The following is a 12,971-nucleotide window of genomic DNA, read 5'->3' on the forward strand; positions in this document are numbered from 1 at the left end:
ATTACCATTATATTCTATTTTGATTGACTAAAATAGTCCATTCGGACTGTTTCTCAAAGCTACTGAGAGCCCCCCTCAGATTCTCGTCATTGGAACGGGCATTATCTATAAACATGTGTCCATTTAAGCGTTTATAATTTTAACATAAGGACTGAATCTCACCGTCTTAGTTTCCTACTTCATGGTATTTAACTGCATTAAAATTTTGTTTCTTAATAGGGACATTTCACCATGACATGAGTATTAGGTAATAAGAAGGTGTTGGTGTTATTTATTTTGTGTGGCCTGAAGGCATTGTAGTTATGTGGAAAGATGTGTGTTTTAGTGATACCTACTGAAGTATGTAGGGGTACAACGATATGATGTCTGGGGTTTGCTTTCAAATACTTTAGCAAAGAAAAAAGTACGGATAGATGAGTACATTTGGCAAAATCTTAGTATGTTGGGGAATCTGGGTCCATTGTACTACTCTCTCTACTTCTGCATAGGTTTTCCTAATGTATTTTCCTAATACATTTTTTAATTGTTCTTTTACAGATGCAGATTTTCTTTTACAATCCAGATGACTTTGACAGCTTTCAAACTGCCATTTCTGAAAACAGAATAATCGGAGCCATGGCCATATTTTTTCAAGTAAGTTAACAGTGGGCTTAAGTATTGATACTTCAACCAAAGAGTTCTCTTGAGTATTTTTTTTTTTAATTCACCAAATTGTTCTGTGTTTAATGAATGCATCTGTTTTCTAGTTCACACCTGTCTAAATGAAAGATATTTCATATTGTCTAATGTGTGATTTAAAATGTAAATAAGTATGTTTAGAAACATAATGAAAATTTTTGCATGAATTATTCTGATTTTATTGCTACTTGACTGGTGCACAGATTGAAGAACACATTTATCATCTAAGTTACTTCACTGCTGAAGCATCTTGAACAGGTTCCTACAGCATATTAAGAGACTGATGTAAAAAAAGAAAAGTGGTTTTTCTTTGGAGCAACTTTAAATTTGACATTACTTGCAAGTAGGTTAATAAATTGCATTGGTCATTTATCTAAAGAGACCTCGTTCCCACCCCACCCCACCCCCACCAGAAATCCCCATGGTAACTAAAATTTTTATTGGGACCATTTCCAAGTTAGTACATTTTCATTAAATGAAGTCCCTAGTGTGGGTTTTGGCACACAGTAGACATTTGGTAAATGCCAAATAAAATATGTATCTGTATCCAGCCATCCCTGTTTCTATGGGATGGAGACCCTGTGGTATATGTGTCTTCTCTGCACGAACAGAAGTCTATTCTGGGCACTGTGCTGTTGCCAGTTCACTTGGGTTTTGTCTGGACCCCTTCTGCATCTAAACCGTGATTGTTTTGCCTTAGGCAATACTGAGGTCACTTGAACTTCCATTCTTAGACAGTTTCCACTTACATAGTTACCTCTTATTTTCTGTTATTGTCCTCTTAGCGCACTGTTTTTCATGTTGCTGGACCTCTACTCCTGCAGCCCTGCCATCAAACCTACCCCTGCCTCCCTCCCTGTCATGCCCACCCATGCCCAGTCCAACCAGGTTCTACTTTATAGGTCATCCTTTTTATAGAAAATAAATTTTAAAAATGTTTTTATGAGTGCTGGAAGGTCTGTTTCACAGCGTGCTCTCCCGAAAGCTTTCTATTTTTCCGGCTCTAGAAACTCTTGTTAAATGTAAGCCCAATTAAAGTATTGGGCAGGGGGGGCACATTGGTGTACAAACCAGCAAAAGACCTCAGTGTGAAATCTAGGTTTGGATTTTTAAAGTATTTCCAGGACACGAGTGTAGTTCAAATACAAAGAAATTTAATGTGTATTTCATCTGGTTAGTCCTCTAAATTTTGACTTGCTGTCCTGTAGACACAAAATAGAGGGCAGATAATATAAAATAGAATAGTTTTTCTTTTTTTTCCTTCTTTCTTTTTTTTTTAGGTAGCAGCTGTGTTGAGCTGCTTTCTTTGTTTTCTTTATAATTCCACATATGCATTTATACATCAGAGTTCACACTATGTCATGTAGTGGAAAGAAGACAGTATTGTTATTTTAATATGGCAGTCCCGTTAGAACCTGTATTTTGAGATCTCTGTGTTTTGGATCTTTCTAATAAGAATGCTAAATTTGGGAGTTTGGTATTTCTCCCCCAAATAGAGAAATCTTGACCTGTATTTCCAAATTCAAACCTGGCGTCTTACATTTTGGTATTGAAGAGGTATTTATGATTGTTTCAGCAGTGATTCAAGGCCAGGTATGGTACCAGTTGCTACGTTAAATATATAAGATGAATATAGTCAGCTCCTGCCCACTAACTAGGAGGACCTTGCTGTCACAGTCCCATGTGATAATGGCTAGAAAGACATGAGTAGAGAAACTTTTCCACTTGTAAAAGGCTGTGGTCTGACTCGGTGCTCATAAACTCACATATTCATTTTCCAGAGTGATAGGATGTGAATGACCTACCAGTGCATGTCTAGGCAAGGCTAATTTCTGTGCAGTTGCTGTAGCTTTGATGCCAACTTATTCCACACACTAGAATAATTTTCTAACAGTTTCCATTTTTCATTATCTTTGTTTCTTTTTTCTTCCGGATCATGTGCCTGTTATGCTGGGTTGTTTTGGCTCTCTCACTGCCTTTGCTGTGATTAGATATGATGAGGTTCTTATGTTTCCAAAACACCAAAGCAAACACAAACCTAGCAGACACATGGTCGACCAGGGAACCATATATTGGCTGAGAGGATAGGTTGCCTGCAGGTGGTCCTATTGTGGCTCATGGGCATGATTATGGATGCTACATAGTGTTTACAATTATTTTCTTCAGTTAAATATGGAAGATTTTACATAAAATTTCCTGATGATGTTGCAGTAATCAAGATCTGAGTAGTGACTCTCTGTCTCCTTTGGAGGGGGTGTGAATTCCCAGGGCAACACAGTCTCTAGGCGGTTTTCTTCATGACTTCCTGTCAACATGACCTTGAGATCATGACTCCACCCTGGACCCCAGTAACTTTGACTAGTGCCTGACATCTTTTTGGTTACAGACAGAGCTGAAGGTCAGTCTCAGTGCTGAAATATAGTGAGCCGGGTTTCCCCTGAGTGCTTTGTGTGAACACTAGTAAAGGAAGGATCGCCTCCAGGTATGGAAGAAAACAAATCATGGCAGCCCCACATGGTTTTACGCGTTTGGGCCCACACAGTGCTAGAAGGCGCATTCACTTCATAGCTACTCCTGACTGGAATATTTATTACAGTTTTCCAACATATGTTAGTAATGCATCTCGAGGAAAGAACACCTTTATTCTAGTTCACACACCTTTGGCCTCACAGCCTTCTAGAAGATATAGGGGAAAGTCTGATTTTAAAGGATTTTTTAAATAAAGAAGTTAAAACATGAAATTGGTGAGGGATGGAGATATTTGTTGTTAAACCACTAAAGAGAATAAATAAGTGCTTGTTTAGCTGATTTATATTAGTACAAAGTTAATTATTTTCTGTTCGTTAAAATAGAATCTCCACTATACTAGTTAGCCTGATTTGAATTCCTGTGGAAATGTAAATGCCAAAAGTTATTAAAATGCTCTCTTAATATATTATTCTGATAACACTCTACTTGGGTTATCTGTTTGAAGAAGTAAGAAATGAAAACCTAGGTTTATAAGACAGTTGAAATGACAGTGGAATGATAAGGCAATTTGTCGAAGGATGCTTTGCTTTGAAAATAACTCAAAAAGATTTAAATAGCTTTGATTTAAGGTTACAGATCTTTGCCGACTTAAGTTGGGATTACATCCTAATAAACCCGTCATAAGTTTAAAATATCTTAAGTGGAAAATGCATTTAATACACCCAAGTTACCGAACGTCATAGCTTAGCCCAGCCTCCCTTAAACACGCTCAGAACACTTGTTCAGAACACTTGTATTAGCCTGCAGTTGGGCACAATTATCTAACACAAAGCCTTTTTTTTTTTTTTTTTTGTGGTACGCGGGCCTCTCACTGCTGTGGCCTCTCCCGTTTCGGAGCACAGGCTCTGGATGTGCAGGCTCAGCGGCCATGGCTCACGGGCCCAGCCGCTCCGCGGCATGTGGGATCCTCCTGGACTGGGGCACGAACCCGCGTCCCCTGCATTGGCAGGTGGACTCTCAACCACTGCGCCACCAGGGAAGCCCCAAAGCCTATTATTTTAACAAAAAGTCTAACACAGCATGAAGTTTTGACTGTCTCATGGAATTTACTGAATACTCTACTGAAAGGGAAAAATAGAATGGTTGGGTACAGAATGGTTGTACGAGTATTGGTTGTTTACCCTTGTGATCCAGTGGCTGACTGGGAGCTTCGGCCCACTACCCTGCCCAGCGTCAGGAGAGAGTATCTCACCATATCGCTAGCCCAGGAAAAGATCAAAATCTGAAGTAATGTGTGTCACTTTCACACCATCATAAAGTCAAAAAAGTCATAAGTTAGGGACAATCTGTATAGAGCACAGAGTACTCAATCCTCAGATTGACCTTTAACTTGACCTAAATTATTTTCTTTTAATATATTTTGGAGTATAGTTGATTTACAATGTTGTGTTAGTTTCAGGTGTACAGCAAAGTGAATCAGTTATACATAAGCATATATCCACTTTTTTTTTTTAGGTTCTTTTCCCATATAGGCCATTGCAGAGTATTGAGAAGAGTTCCCTGTGCTATACATAGTGTGTATATGTCAATCCCAATCTCCCAATTTATCCTTACCCCTGGTAACCATAAATTTGTTTTCTACATCTGTGACTCTACTTCTGTTTTGTAAATAAGTCCATTTGTACAAACAATAAATGCTGGAGAGGGTGTGGGGAAAAGGGAACCCTCCTACACTGTTGGTGGGAATGTAAATTGGTACAACCACTATGGAGACCAGTGGGAGGTTCCCTCAAAAGCTAAAAATAGAACTACCATTTGACCTATATTTTTTTAGATCAAGAATCTTCTATGATCGCCCTCGGAATTGGGTTCTGATTTGGTTTTTCTTTCTTCCAATCTGTTTCTTCATCATTCCTCTTGGAACACGTCCCTCCATTTTCCCACCAGCATCGAAAAGTCTTTGAACTGTGCACCCTTATAATGGTTTTCAGTCTGATGCTCATAGAAGTTTGGGATCCCCAAACTTTTTATAATTTTGATTACTGCGGTTTTATAGGTTTGATTTTTGTGGTTTTTTTTTTTTTGAGGAAGCACATGCTTATCTTTGAACATGTTACGGGGGAGGAAACCTCAGGTGTTTTACTACCCAGTTGCTACTGTTATTTGAATGCCAGAAATTTTATTTTTATTGATTTCCTGATTCCATTGAACTTTAGAATTATAAATGCATGATTCTTTAAGAGCATCTGTGTTTAGAAATTTTTCTCGTGTGGTTCTTTCCAGCTTCCTTGTTTTAGACCCTTTTGGGTTTAATCACTTCTGAATCTTTGCATCAGACACAAAGATAAAATTTTTATCACGTCTGCATCCAGAGGCCCAGTCAACAGCATATTTCTTGTACATTTAAGAAATAAATAAATTGATTTTTAGGTTGTCTTAAAGTATTTCTTTTTTGACAACCTATCTTCACCAACTCCATTGAGGCTTCTTCATTTAATGTTAGCGGCTCTGCTTCTTCTGGGAGGATTGAGCCCCTTTACACAAGTATTTGCTTTTTTCCTATTTAAATTTCTACCCACTATCTGACTGCTGTCCTTTGGTTTTCTCTAATGTCTGTCACTCAGTCATTTGGGCCCTCTTCACTTCTGCCCTTCTTTCATTGTTGAAAGCAAACTTCAAAACTCAAATGTTTCAAAAGTTGCTAACGCATTCTTTATATCATCTTGGTGGTACTGACTGCTTAATTATTTTTCTCCATCTGGAGAGGCTTAGTAATTAAATGAAATGGCAGCACCTGGGATTATTTATAGATGTTGAGAAGGCAGGAGGAGCTCTTGATGACTCACCCAGGGTTGGCAAGGATGCCTTTTTCTCCACTTCCCTGGATCTCACCTGCCCTCCCCCCACCAAAGGGAGATGTGATTTGTCCTTCCTTTAACCCCCTGTTTCTCTTAGCATTCCAGCTTGCATTCAAGCTGTTATTTTACGTGCTTTCTTCAGCCTCTGTACTGTGAGATCATTGAGGTCTAGGAGTACTCACTTACTCATCACCGGCATCTCTTGCAAGTGACTTCCACTGTGGCTTGATTGTGCAATTACTTAGCTGAATTCAGTGGAAACATATTTAGGCCCTAGAGTCTTGATTGGAAAGGAACAAGCTGATAACATGGTAGCTAAGGAGTATTAGAAACAGGCACTAGGGAGTGTAGGACCTGAGAACACTAGAATACAAACTCTTGGAGGTGGAGGTCCGTGTCTTGTGCCTCTTCTCCCTGTATCCCACCATCCACCTTTCCCTAGCCCTCACATCAGTGTCTTGACCTCAGTTGTTGTTCAGGATATAGGTACTGAGTAGGACTAAGTTACAGGAAACCTTTCAGGATCCCACCACAAGATTAATGATTTGGGCTTTGGAAAAGGATATGTCTAGGTGGCTGTGTAAGCTTCAGCTAAGAAAGGTGGTGGTTGTACAGAAGTATAAGGCTTTTGAGATGGTGAAGGACATTGAACATGAAGTTTCTCAGACTCCTGATCCATTGAGGATGGGGCTTTGCCCGGGAGTTCCATTGGGTCTGACATGCTTTTTTTTTTTTTTTTTTTTTTTTCTGTATGCGAGCCTCTCACTGTTGTGGCCTCTCCCACTCTCCCGTTGCGGAGCACAGGCTCCGGACGCGCAGGCTCAGCGGCCATGGCTCACGGGCCCAGCCGCTCTGCGGCATGTGGGATCCTCCTGGACTGGGGCACGAACCTGTGTCCCCTGCATCGGCAGGTGGACTCTCAACCACTGCACCACCAGGGAAGCCCCTAACATGCTTTTAAAGGGCTGTATCTCTGCTTATGCCTATAGGTGGGAAAAAGCATCAGGGCTTGAAACCTCTTAAAGGTGTAGTGCATTCAGAGGCCTTAAAGGAGTGTGTTAGTGCCAAGAATATCTGGCTATATCTGTGTCTGAGAATGTTTTTATAAAGTTTCCCACCAAAATGGTTTCATCTCAGTAGACTGTGGGTGGAGAAGCTTTTTTGGATTATTTTGCTATTTTTCATTCTAGCTTGCCTCTGTCTTTTTCTTGAGCATTTCCTTCCTAGGGTTAGTTTCTATCTATTTCAGTGCATCTGTATTTATGTTTTTTTGCTTTTTCTTGCTCTTGCTGTGTCCTTGCTTATGCTAACTCATTTGCTCATTGTGCAGTATGTTAAACACCTTCTTTGTGCCATTATTCATGAACATTGCAAATGTATCCTGAGAACTGTAGCCTGCCCTCAAAGTAGTTAGAGAACTATAAGTTTTGAAAAGAGTTGGCCTTTGAATTCTTTCTTTAATAGTAGCATCATTTGGGGACTTCCCTGGTGACGCAGTGGTTAAGAATCCGCCTGCCAATGCAGGGGACACGGGTTCGAGCCCTGGTCCTGGAAGATCCCACATGCCGTGGAGCAACTAAGCCCGTGCGCCACAACTACTGAGCCTGTGCTCTAGAGCCCGCGAGCCACAACTGCTGAGCCTGTGTGCCACAACTACTGAAGCCTGTTAGCCTAGAGCCCATGCTCCTCAACAAGAGAAGCCATCGCAATGATAAGCCCGCGCACCGCAACAAAGAGTAGCCCCCGCTCTCTGCAACTAGAGAAAGCCCGCGTGCAGCAACAAAGACCCAACAAAGCCAAAAATAAATAAATAAGATAAATAAATTAAAAAAAAATAGTAGCATCATTTTGTCATTGGGAGATAGGGGAGGACAGATCAAGTCAGGTAGATAAAATATCAAGAGTATAAGAATTATATCTTTATAGATCTGTATAATTTCAAAATGATAAATATTTCATTTTAAGGGTATGAATTTCCTATTTATGAGTTTTAAAACTGGACTCTCCTTCATTTTTCTTTTTCCTCCCATTTTTCTACAAAGCAAAGCACCACTCTTAAAGTATAAATCATCCTTTTCATTTATGGTGACCTAAAGTCATCTTTTCATTTTTTAAACCATCCTGAGGAATCTTTTTCTTTAATGAAGAACACATTTTCTATCATGGCTGGAGATAGTTCTTATTTTTTTTTTAAACCTCCTGACTGGTCTTGTTGGCAACAAGGGCCTCTACTCCATAGAATAAACGGGGGAGGGAAGGAAAGGTGCGGAGAGAGAGAAAGAAGAAGAAGGAGGAGGAAGGGATGAAAGGAAGGAGGGAGAGTGGGAGGAAAGAAAAAAGAAAAATAGTAGTTATACCCACTACCAAACACCCACAGAAAAAAAAAACAAGAACCGTTTTTTTTTTGGATGTTGGGGGTAGGAGTTTATTAGTTTATTTATTTATTTTTGCTGTGTTGGGTCTTCGTTTCTGTGCGAGGACTTTCTCTAGTTGTGGCAAGCGGGGGCCAGTCTTCATCGCGGTGCGCGGGCGTCTCACTATCGTGGCCTCTCTTGTTGCGGAGCACAGGCTCCAGACGCGCAGGCTCAGTAGTTGTGGCTCACGGGCCCAGTTGCTACCCGGCACATGGGATCCTCCCAGACCAGGGCTCGAACCCGCGTCCCCTGCATTAGCAGGCAGACTCTCAACCACTGCACCACCAGGGAAGCCCCCAAGAACCGTTTCTGAGTCGGAGACTATGTGAGTTTCTGTTGGGGAGTCGTGATTGGTTTTTACAGCTTCCTTCTTAGACTGCTTTTTGGGATAATTGAAGTAAACTAATATGATTCTTAATTTATTCCTTTCCGGTTACTGCTGTTTGAATATCATCCTTCTCACATTTTCCACCTCCTGGTTTTATCTAGTTATAAGTTCAATTCTTTCACTGCATTAGCTAGAAGTGTAATTTCAGAATGTTTGGGGCTGATTAAGAAGACTTTGTTTTTATACACACACAAAAATTAAAATACATGTGTTCCATTTAAACTATTTTAACAGCTAATTGATTTCATAGGACTTACCACTAAGTGAAGGCCAGAGTCATCTTTAATGTTCGGGTGCAATTTTAGAACAGATTTGTGGATGTACGACATTGAATTTGTAGCCTGTCAGGTGTTTTCAGTACATCTCCTGTCTGCAGATGGCCTGTAATTCAAATTTCCTCTTAGTGGGCATTACAGAGGACTATAATTGGTGAAGCATTACATAATTAAGAGACTTTGAAAAAGACCATGTGAAAATCTTCTTTAATTAAATCACTGTACTTCAAGGACAGTTACCAAGTACTTTGCCTTTGTACATCACTAAATGATGGTTTAGAATCCATCATTTAGTTTAGAATTTAGTTGTTTTGGCCATTAGTTCTAATATAAGTCTTTGAATCTGATTGTCATAGTCTCAGATAAAATACTAGGAACTCTGTAGTGATCCCATTAAAATGACAGAAGTGAGACTGGCTGTCTGAGAGTTAAGTGGTTGACCGTGGTCCCATAGCTCCTTGAAATCTACTAAGCCAAGAATTCTAGTTTTGTGACTCCCAATCCAGTTGTCTCATTTTTCTTAGCTTTGGTCTTCCAGAAGTATAATCTAGTAGATGCCTCAGCTAATTAGTTCTCTTGGGAGAACGCTACACACAAAGCACTTTGCATCCCAAGGTTAGAAGCTAGTGACAACTCTCCTCTCCTTCTTTTCCTTTAGATGAACTAGTTGAAAAGATGCTTCTAAATAGAATACAAACAGTACTAATAAAAGTTACCATTTTAATCTTCACTGGGACCCCCTCAAGGTATCATTATGTCCATTTTACAAATGCACAAGGTGAGGCATGGAACTTTTTTTAATATAAATTACCCAATATCACATCAGCCAATAAATGTTCGAGCGAGTATTTCAACAGCCGTAGGATGCCTCCAGGGTCTGTGCTCTTAGTGGAAAACTGAATCAGAAAAATTGGCTCTCCTGTTGGAGAGGGTAGAGAAAGAAGTATGTATCGTTGGTTCCAGTTATTATCATGTGTATATATGTGCTTCAGGACCCCTCTTAATTTTGCTGGTACCCGAACAGTTACTTTCTTGCAAGTAAAAATTGTGTTCTTATTCTTTTTGCCCGTAATTAAAACCTTTTATCCTATTCTGAATTCCCTTAGACTCTGTGCCTGTGATTATTTTATAGATTTGATGACAGCGTTTTTTCTTCTGCTTCCTCCCTTTTATAAAAAAGCCATAAAGAGTATTGAATGAATGGTGTGGTTAGATGAGGACACTGTGAGTGAACAGGGTTAAGATTTAAACAGTCATTTATTAACTTTTTTAATGGCAGTGGTTCTCATGAGGAGGAGTTCAGGGGATTTTGCTCCCAGAGGCCATGAGGCCATGTGTGGAGATACTTTGGGTTGTCACACTGGGGTAGTGGTGCTGCTGGCATCCAGTGTATAGAGACTAGGGTTGCTGCTCAAAATTCTACAATGCTCAAGACAGCCCTCCACAACACAAAATTATCTGGCCCAAAAGGTCAGTGCTGACATTGAGAAACCCTGCTTGGTTTGAGCACCCCAGAAGGTTTTGATCTCAATAGGTGTGGGCTGTGAGGGCTGTTTGGGTTATCCTGCTAGCTGATGGCCACAGGAATAACTAAATCATCCCATACCTGAGAATTCCCCTAGTCCCCGGCCAACCAAGGTTTAGTCAACTGGATTCTAAGATAAGGCATAAAGACGTATATGCTAAAATATTTAAATCAACCCGTTTCTAGGTATTTCTGCTTCACCCTGGCGGCCCGCTTAAATTAAAGAGCCCATGGGGATATTTGTTCCCAGACGCTGCACTGATTTTTGAAACAAGCACCATTTTAATAGAACACTCAATTAGACCTAGAAAAGTAAACAAAGGTAAGAGCATGTGCATAAGCCTTTGAACTAGAAATCAGTGGGAGCTGGTTTGAAAAACTCAGAGATCAAGGAAACCCCCTGGTGGAGGTTGTAGGAGAATCTGGCTCTGCAAATCGCAGCACTGTCTCATTCCCATGGTGTTGTAGAAGTATTTTCCCAGGGTAGGATTTTAAAGCTCTTAATGCTGGTTTTGTTTTAGAGGCTTGTTACGGCTTCCCTCTCAAAAGCTTTTGATTCCTTGGCCATCTAGGCCTTGTCCCAGAGGAATGCTGACCTATCTTGAGCTGGATGAATCCCGATGTTATACTCACCTGTGGTGCTGATACATTGAGTTGCCCGAATGAGAAGCTTGCCATTCTCTTTTGTGTTCAGGGTTTACATTAAAACTACCGTTTGTTTTCTTTGTCTGTAGCATCTTAATATATATGGTACGTGTGTACTTGTCTGAAGCCCAGAGCTTTTGTTTCTCAATGTGTTCTGGGTGATGCCTGCCCATCTTGAGTGTACCTTTGACCCGTACTCCCAAAGCACATATCGTGTACACCACAGGCATTAAATTTAAAGACAGACTGGTCTGCACAGATCTTTCGTATTTGGTGGAGATCCATTCAGTTACTCTTACACGATGTGATAACAAACCAGGAAGAAACTTAATTTTCTTTACGTGAGACTTTTCCTGATTCCTCCTGTATCCACCTCCTGCTCTTAACACCTCGACCTTGTTAACACTGTTTGGTCAGCTCTGGCATTTTTCAGGAATGCGCTCCCGCGGTTTGTGAAGGAGACACAGATTATTGGGAGAACTTCCGTAATACTGTAACCCTCCTACCTTTTACTTGCAAAGAGTAAGCTCCCAAATGTGGTACAGTAAAAGGCACAGTATTGGGGGCGTACGTTATTTCTTTTTTTTTTTCTTCTTATTGAAGGGTAGTTGATTTACAATGTTGTGTTAGTTTCAGGTGTACAGCAAAGTGAATCTGTTATACATATACATATATCCACTCTTTTTTAGATTCTTTTCCCATATAGGCCGTTACAGAGTGTTGGGTAGAGTTCCCTGTGCTATACAGTAGGTCCTTATTGGTCATCTATTTTATATAGGGTAGTGTGGATATGTCAATCCCCATCTCCCAATTTATCCCTCCCCCCCACCTCCAGTAACCATGAGCTTGTTTTCTACATTTGTAACTCTACTTCTGTTTTGTAGAGAAGTTCATTTGTACCCTTTCTTTAGATTCCACATATAAGCGATATCATATAATACTTGTCTTTCTCTGTGTGACTTACTTCACTCGGTATGACAATCTCTGGATGCATCCATGTCACTGCAAATGGCATTATTTCATTCTTTTTTTATGGCTGAGTAATATTCCCATTATTTCTTTATTAGGACTGCCTAGCTGTCTTTTGAGAAAAATAGTAGCATTGAATCTCCCTGTTTTGGGTTTTGTGCGAGTCATAAAATGTACCTATGGATCGACTTCTCTGGACAGGTTTATACAGCAGATTCTGTTTTTCTTAGCCCTTTGCATTCTCTGAATATGTATTAAGTTATGTGATGTTTATGTGCATGCAAATTCCTAGGTAGCTGTATATAAAATCATAAGTAGAGCTAATTAATTTAGATCTTGCTTATTTGGTATTCGGTTTGTCCAACGTTGAGGTAAGGTGGGATTACCTAATTCAGAAAGCATTAATTAGGCACAACAGTACTATAGATAGCATTGCAGTGAGAGGGACTCCTTAATCTCTGTGTATCAACTGGGTATTATCGATCAGTTTTATGTAGTATTCATTTGATGTCAATCTTTTGGTTCTAACAGAGAATTCTTACATATGATATATATGTGTTTGGAGAGGGGTGCTCCTAAAATCACACCAGTGTGAACCACATATAATGAAATGAAAATCTCTATCTCTGAAATGATACCCAGTTTGGACTCTTTGAAAATCTCTCTCTCTGAAATGATACCCAGTTTGGACTCTTAGATAATTCAGTTTCTGGGACTTCTTGATCTGTAATCCTGTGGTCTGACTCAACT

At 40.0% G+C, this 12,971-nt stretch overlaps 1 protein-coding gene across 2 annotated transcripts in view; it reads left to right on the plus strand.

Annotated features, from left to right (window-relative positions):
• The window catches only part of PTPRG (protein tyrosine phosphatase receptor type G), a 731,350-nt gene that overhangs the window by 501,303 nt on the left and 217,076 nt on the right, over positions 1 to 12,971 (plus strand). For both annotated transcript variants that reach the window (XM_022572681.2, XM_022572679.2), the window contains exon 5: positions 538 to 633. In XM_022572681.2, coding sequence (XP_022428389.1) covers positions 538 to 633 — 96 coding nt within the window. The remainder of the gene's footprint in view (positions 1 to 537; positions 634 to 12,971) is intronic.

Source organism: Delphinapterus leucas, chromosome 10, assembly GCF_059928025.1.
Source record: "Delphinapterus leucas isolate spDelLeu-1000000601 "Yukka" chromosome 10, BTC_Dleu_Yukka2, whole genome shotgun sequence".
Classification (NCBI taxonomy): domain Eukaryota; kingdom Metazoa; phylum Chordata; class Mammalia; order Artiodactyla; family Monodontidae; genus Delphinapterus; species Delphinapterus leucas.